The 8,248-nt window shown below is 37.3% G+C and overlaps 1 protein-coding gene across 3 annotated transcripts in view; it reads left to right on the forward strand.

The window, feature by feature from the left end:
• JADE3 (jade family PHD finger 3) overlaps window positions 1–7,968 on the forward strand; it is a 32,696-nt gene extending 24,728 nt beyond the window's left edge. For all 3 annotated transcript variants that reach the window (XM_014059502.2, XM_014059503.2, XM_087726669.1), the window contains exons 8-11: window positions 782–898; window positions 1,529–1,999; window positions 3,115–3,232; window positions 6,074–7,968. In XM_014059502.2, the coding sequence (XP_013914977.2) occupies window positions 782–898; window positions 1,529–1,999; window positions 3,115–3,232; window positions 6,074–6,966 (1,599 nt within the window). In that variant the 3' untranslated portion in view covers window positions 6,967–7,968. The remainder of the gene's footprint in view (window positions 1–781; window positions 899–1,528; window positions 2,000–3,114; window positions 3,233–6,073) is intronic.
• Window positions 7,969–8,248: the final 280 nt, after the last annotated feature.

Consider the following 8,248-nt stretch of genomic DNA (forward strand, 5'->3'; position numbering starts at 1 on the left):
CTGAATTATAGATACCCTTACAAGTATAACTCTTGATTTTTGCATTTGATTGGACTTAGAGAGAATATGGGACATTTTCCTCTTTCTCCATCATTTTACTACTAGTTCAGGGTGCTGACTCAGCTGTCTTCAATTCATAGCTGTACTTCCTTTGCCATTTTGAGGATTACCCTTCTTCAACATCTTTTTTATTATTAATCTGCCCAATTAGTTGGATATTAGTTAAAAGTAATTGACAGATATCAGCAAAAAACCTGGGTCAGGATGAGTCCAGTTGGTTCACCTTGAAGTCTTCTCCAGCTTAGTCTTTTGTTGGACACATGTGATGCTCAAAACCTCAACTTCCTTTATAACCAATGGTACACCTAGTGAACCATAAATTTGAAAATTTGCAGTGCAGGTCATATCATGATACAAATTCCATCCTTGGATACTTTGAAGTTTGATGCTAGTATGGCAATTGCGCTATTTGTATCATGATTATTATTCCATAGGTTTCCTGTTGTGACTGCTTATATTAGATAGATAGATAGATAGATAGATAGATAGATAGATAGATAGATAGATAAATCGATAAATCGATAAATCACTTCTATTCAGAGCAAAATGTTATAGTATTTTATTATATTTTTACTGTATTAGCTATCATAGGAACATTATCAGAAATTTAATTAATTTCATTTTAACTTATTAGCGTTACTACTGTGGTTTAAATGTTTTCTTTGTTTTGCAAAATGCTAAAGTAGAAAAATAAAGTAGTTTTGGTTGTTTTGCATTGCAGGTAAGCATTGCTTGTCCAGAAAGGATGGAACCGATTACAAAAGTGTCTCACATCCCCCCAAGTAGATGGGCTTTAGTTTGCAGTTTATGCAAAGTGAAAACTGGTGCTTGTATCCAAGTATGTACTGATTTCTATGCTGTATTGTTTGAACTTAAAAAATTGAAATGGTTCACTAGCTAAGCATAGTTCATTCTGATTGGTATCAAATATCTTCCTCATAATATGAGGAAAGAATACAAGTTTAGCAGCCATTTTGTTCCCTGATAAGCAGCTTTTAGAAATCTTTGGTCTTCAGATAAAGAATGTAGACAATAAACAAGATAGTTAGGCATTTGTAGGATTGTGGAAGGTTTCCAATTTGATGTGGGATGGAGGAGAAATTTGGCATTTCCATGGGTGCATATGTTTCACTGTTGCTACATGCTTTTTTCTTGTATCTCTGTGTCATATACAGAAAAACATGTAACTTCTTTAAGGAGCTTAAAAGTTCTGTTCAAATCTTGAATTGTTGCTAACTGTGTGCCAGGAAGGGGTGAATTGTTTAGAGTGATCTAGTTTTGGGGAAGACGATTTAGGAGGAATTCCAGAAGTGGTCAAAGGTTTGCCCAAGGGGGTGGGGGAGAGATACAAGTGCATTGCTGGAAGCAGTGTTTCTTCAGTTTTTTTCTGAAATAGCCCCTATAATCATAAGAGCTTTATTAAGGGGAGTTTCAGTGTGTTGATGCTTGATTTGTTTTCATTCAACAGTGCTCTGTGAAGAGCTGTATCACTGCCTTTCATGTCACATGTGCCTTTGAGCATAGCTTAGAAATGAAAACAATCCTGGATGATGGTGATGAAGTCAAGTTCAAGTCATATTGTCTAAAGCATAGCAAAACCAAGCAAAATTTGATGTCTGATACAGAGAACCTCAAGAACACAGTAGACCAGAAACAATCCGAGAGGGAGAAAACCAGTTTGCGTGCCCAGAAACTTCAGGAATTGGAGGAAGAGTTCTACTCACTTGTGAGAATAGATGATGTTGCAGCAGAACTGGGGCTTCCTAAGCTCACTGTGGACTTAACTTTTAATTACTGGAAATTAAAAAGGAAGAGTAACTTTAATAAACCATTATTTCCTCCCAAGGAGGATGAAGAAAATGGCTTGGTTCAGCCAAAAGAAGATAGCATTCATACTCGAATGAGAATGTTTATGCATTTAAGACAGGATTTAGAGAGGGTAAGTAATTGATGCTGTTATAAATGAAGCTGTTGCAATAAGAAAAAAAATCTGTACTGGAGAATGAGGGATAGAGTAACAATTAAATGGAAGATACTATATCATTAATGAGATTGTTATAGACTTCCCTTTTAACTCTGGTTTTAGAAACTACCTCCAATAAACAGGAAAGGGACTAACCTGGTTCTCCGACATGATGGCCACTGCTAATCTTTTCATTGTGGACATTTAAAGTATCCAAAAGAGTAATACGTGAATGGAGAGTAAAATGGGATTATAGAATTATAAAGGGGAATATTTTGAAAAATTGGAGTATTTTAAAGAGATCATAAAGAAAGTGCTCTGGTGAACATAAAACTATACAACATTAGTTGTAAGATAAGATGTAAAGATTATAAAGGAAACTTATCTTCCTGAGATCCTTATAGTTCTCTGTAACCAGATGGGTGTCCACTGTCATGGCACGACAAAACCGCGCTTGACTAAGTCATGCCCGATTAAACCGCGTCGCTGACGTCATCAACAGGGCGACAACAGCGAGCGCGGAGAAAGAAGGGCGCTTTAAATAGCGCTTTGAAAGCAAGCCGATTCAACTTAAGATAAGGGTTAGCTTTAGGGTTAGGTTTAGGGTTAGGTTAAGGGTTAGGGTTAGGTTTAGGGTTAGGTTAAGGGTTAGGGTTAGGTTTAGGGTTAGGTTAAGGGTTAGGTTTAGGGTTAGGTTAAGGGTTAGGTTTAGGATTAGGTTTAGGGGGGTTAGGTTTAGGTTTAGGGGTTAATTTTAGGTTTAGTGTTTACAGCGTGCTTCTGTCTCCGCGCTGTTGTCGCCCTGTTGATGATGTCAGCTATGCAGTTTCGTCGAACGCGGTTTTGTGGTGGAACCGTCCACTGTCAGTTGAAGCAGTTTTTTACGCATGGTTAGTTACAACTGGAGTTCTAAAAAGAATTGTTTTAAGCCAAGATAATTCAATATAATTTGAATCTTTAGATTTCATTTTTATAAATAATTTTAAGTATACAGATAGAAATAAACTTTTGTCAAGGAATTTATTCTTAATGGTTTTTTAAAAAAACGTTTTGCAAGCTTTTTCAGGTGCTTGATTTTGTGTTTTCTGTAGGTAAGGAATCTTTGCTACATGGTAAGCAGAAGAGAAAAAATAAAACTTTCTCATAGCAAAGCACATGAACAGGTCTTCAATTTACAAGTCCAACTTATTAATCAGGAAATTGCTGCAGGTAATGAATGCATAACAGATTTATTTTCTATACCTTAGTATCTCTCAACCTTTAAAATCGTATTTTCACTGGATCGTAAAAATTCTTTTTCACAAGAATAAGTTATCTAATAATTATATGCTATAGTCAATTTATGCAATTGTAATATATTCACTGTACAAATAACTGGATAATTATAGCATATATTAGAATGTGGAAATAGACATCTGGTGAAGCTTGCATTGCTTTAGAAAGAATCTGTATAGGATTCCATGTCTGTATATGGAATCATCCCTTTTCTCTGAATCTTACCTTGCTCTTCTACTGTTTTTCCCAGGCTTAGCCCTAATTATTTCTTTAAATTAATATTTTTATTCAAAGCTTATCTAAATCTGTATTCTCCTTTTGCAAAATTACCCCCAGAATCATTGTATTAAATTGACTTTGACACTCACATTGGCATCAATCCTTTTAGCCTTTCAGCTTTTAAGCTAGAACTTAACAGAAAGAAAGCAGTTGACTGTTACCTTTGGATTTTTCTTTTGCTTGTAATGCAAGCCATAACTAAAGACAGTGGGAGAGTAAAGAAAAAAAGAATGTTGTGCTGGCAGTTGTAGTAGTTAACCATCAGAAAAAGGTTGGTAGTCTGTGAGCCCCCTAACAGCCCCTAGCAGCAGTGCACCATCAGGTTCAGACAGTATAATAATTTGCTTTTATTTGATTGTACCGTATAGTTTTTCCCATTTAAAAATATGCAGTCTAGATACCAACAGGCATCTACGCTCAATTGTACAAGCAGTACATAAGTATTTGAGTTTTTTTTAATAACATTTTTTGTTCTGGATTACATTTGTGTTCTCAAAACAAAGCAGTTTTAATACTTGCAAATAAACAGTATTTGGAGAGGAAAAAGACCATGATATCACTCCTTGATATCCCTGAGGCTCTCTTACACCACCCACTCTGACTGGACCCATTCAAGCAGTCTGCCCTTGGAGACAGATGGATCCAAAAAGGTGCTAGGAGGAACTGAGGGATATCCTTAAGAATTTGCTGTGCAGTGCTGCCGAAGCCTTAGTAATGGCTTGGAACCATAAGTCCACTGAGGCTCTGGACAAGATTGCACCTGTGACCACTCTTGACCCTTTGCATCCATCATTTCCTATAGTTCATGGAGGAACTGAGGATTCTGAAATGGGTTAAGAGATGCCTAGAGTGCCACTAGAGAAAAACGAATGATGACTCTAGCTAGACATTAGAGAATTAGTAAGACCTATCTCATAAAAATGACAAAACAATGCTAGTTCTCTACTCTTATTGCTTCTACAATGCCCCCACCTAGGCCAGGTGGGTTTCAATTATCATCTTCAGGGCTATGCAGAAGCCCTGTATAAAATTGCTTAGATTTGTTTCCATGCATAGTGCAGGTCCTTATGAGATGCCTAGGGAGATATCTTGCTCTGTAATTTGAGAACAGTTGGTCCTGTTGGATTTAAGGAAGTGTGGCTGTACTGTCAGTGCAACTACCTGACAGTTAGATCCTTGTCCCTCATGGCGGGTGAAAGCTCCAGAATGATGACCAGCAGGTGGGTTTATTCAGTGATAAATTCCTCACTGCAGGAAGGGACATTCCTGGGACCTTTTAAGGAAGCCTTGGTTTGTCCTCCTTAAAAAACCATCATTCAACCCCACTTATCTGGACAACTGTTTTCTAGTTTCCCATCTTCACTTTTTAGAGAAGATGGTAAAGGAAGAGGTTGCTTGGCAGTTTCAGAGAGTCCTGGATGAAAGAGATTTTCTGAACCCATTTCAGTCAAGGCTGTGAAACAGAGACAGATTTGGTTGCCCTTATGGACAATCTGTGCGATGAGCAAGATGGCGCTAGTGCAATTATTCTTGTTATCCTTGACCTCTCAGTGGCTTTCAATACCTTCTACCATGGTATCCTTTTGGGCCAGCTGTGCAAGTTGAGGCTAGACAAGGCCAGACCAATTGGTGTTGATAGGGAATGAGAGATCCACCCCCATCTTTCATCTGGATTACTCCAATGCATTCTGTATGGAACTACCCTTGAAATCCATTCTGAAGCTGAAGCTTGTTCAGTGGGGCAGGCTTTGGGGCCCTTAGAATGCCCATTTTACACCTCTGTTCATTGGCTATTGGTCTGGTTCTGGATGCAGTTCAAGGTGTCGGTTATGACCTTCAAAACGTCCTTAATGGCATAAGTCCAGGCTACCTGATGAACCATCTCATCCCACTAAGACAAGCCTGCCCCATTTGTGCTGGCAGAGGACCTACTGTAGATCCCGTCGGTCAATGAACTCCTGACTATCGGGATCCAATAGAGCAGCCTTCTCTGCCATAGTACCCACCATTTGGAACTCCATATCCTCCAAGGTGCTTCTACTCTCCTATCCTTCCATAAGAGCCTGAAGACCTGGCTCTGCTGATAGGCTTAGGAGTACAATTGGGAGGGGGGGTTACTGAGGTGGAGATGGCTACCAGATTGATTGCAAATCCCACCCCTTGCTTCTTGCTTCCTTGCCTGCCCATCTTTTATTTTCATACGATCTGTTCTCATTGTTTCCTTTTTCATTGTTTATTGTATTGTTCCATTACTTTGCTACTGTTATGTTTACACTTTTAATTTCTATGTTTTTATTGTTGTAGGCCACTCAGAGTAGCCCTACAGCAAGATAGGCAGCAAATAAATTTAACAAATAATTAAAAAAAACTGTAATTTACATTTTGAATATGTGTGGTTGCTACTGTATATGTAACAGTTTCATAAAGGATACATTATACAAGTTTTCATGATAAAAGTTGGGTCTTAAATCTCTCTCTTACCTTTATCTCTTTCAGGTCATTCCTTAACAAGTGCACTAGACAATACATTGTTCTACCCTCCTCCTCGAATCACTTTAAAATTAAAAATGCCAAAATCATTGGGCGATTGCAAAAGCAACTTAAAAACTGGTACCAAAACATTTTCTCCTGATAACAATGTCATGATTTATAATAAAAAAGGTATTTCACTATCCAAGGAAACGTTTATTTCAAATATGAAGTCCTACTCAAGATTTCAGCATGAAAACAGAAGCAATGGCTTACTGGAAGGCATTACAAAAGCTAGAATTGTAACAAAGGATTCTGGGTCTGAGAACTTATCTGAACTTTTCCATCCTGGGCAATCATCTGGCAAGCCACTGGCACTTCAAGCTACATTGCATGGACAGTCTTCTGTTGGGAATGGGAGAATTCAACACAATTCTAAATTAGAAAAATCTAATGGCTTAATGAGCAGAGTTAGAGATATCACTCAGCGAGACAGCTCCAGCCAAACAACATACGAACAACAGTCTTTACTCTCAGCCCACCAGGCTAGCCAGAGTACCTTCAGAAAATCCACCATGGAACACTTTAGCAGGTCGTTCAAAGAAGCAACCAACAGTTTGGTGAGGACTACCGAAGATCTCAGGTGTGAAAAACCATCAAGAAGGTTTTCAGTAAGAGAGCGTCCGTGGGGCAAGCAGACTTTTGAATATCAAATGGGGAGTGCCCCCTATCAAGAAAATGATGGGTATTGCCCTGATCTGGAACTCAGTGATTCTGAAGCAGAGAGTGAAGAGAATAAAGGGCAGATCAGACTGAGGAAAAGCAGCTCAGGCCGAGAAAGCCCAAATAAAGACTTCAGTAGAGATTGTCAAAATAGAAAAAAAAGAAACTTAATTTCTCATAGTTCAGTGCAAAGGTGATAGAAATCCCTGAAAATGAAAATAGCTCAACTTTGTGGGTATCTGAGTAATGATTATAAACCTTGAGAAATCTCCCAAGTTAGAGTGCAGGGTCCACAAGCAATTGACAATATTTCTCCAAACTACAATGGTTTGCTCTTTTGAGGAGATTGCTCCCTCCCCTCCCCCAACTATTTTTTTTTGGGGGGGACACTCAAAAAGCTCTTTCATCATCCTTTGACAATCTACAGTGACTAGATAATTCTTGTTGCAGCTGCAATAGATTCTCATTTCATGAAAACACTTCAAGCTCAGCTTTTCCAAGAATTGTCACATTTGAAATAATGTCTGCTGAAGTGTTTTTCTGAATTGAGTCATGTGACTACTAGAAAAAAAATCATGTTCTCAGTCAATATTAGAACAAATTATATGAGCCTCTCCCTAGAAGTAGGACCGATTTTAACTTAGTGGGGCTTACTTTCAAATAAACATTATATATCATCAGAATATATCATATATCCTCCTAATCTATTGAGGAAAGTTTATAAACTCCACAGTTAATGCTGCCAAACACACACTGACCTCTAGATTTTTCCCAATAGTAAATGTCTAAAATTTGTGTTCCTTTTCACTATTATAAATTGCTGTATTCTGTAAATACCTTTTAACTTCTAGTATTTTTAAATTGTTTTTAATCCCTTTGTACATAGTAACTTGTTGTGCATTGCACCTGTAAAATAGGTTATGCAGCCAGCCAATAAAAATGGCTGGTGTGTGGATAATGTTTAACACTAGAAGAACTTAATTTCTTTAACATATTCAGGCAATCACCGGTGATGCCAAATTTTCCCATATATTCTTAAAACTTGATTCCCTTCCCAACATGTTAGTATTTTTTGTAAGCTAACAAATATGTTCAGATTTCTGAGCCAAAATGTTTAAAATCAGTTTATGCAAACGTCTCTGTACATTGAATTCTAGGTTTAAATAATCAAAAATCATAAAGTATTTTTGATTCCCAAACATCTTCATAGCTAATTTTGTTTTAAACTAACATTGTAATATTATAAAATCCACACACATAACATCATTACATAATTTATTCTTTTGTTCATTGCTACATACATTGCTGCACTCTGATTTTTAATCAGAATAATTTTTTTTATTTTTGGAGCAATCACATATTTAGTTTGGTAATGTAATGCCATAATGTGAAACAACAATAATTGCTGTACATTTGGAATTCAATAACAACAAATGAGGACCTTGATGTCCTTGAAAGCCTTAATACTATTCAATTTAC

Source organism: Thamnophis sirtalis, unplaced genomic scaffold (genome assembly GCF_051295495.1).
Source record: "Thamnophis sirtalis isolate CommonGarterSnake01/CBP01778 unplaced genomic scaffold, rThaSir2_p1.2 scaffold_12, whole genome shotgun sequence".
In the NCBI taxonomy this organism is placed as follows: Eukaryota; Metazoa; Chordata; class Lepidosauria; order Squamata; family Natricidae; genus Thamnophis; species Thamnophis sirtalis.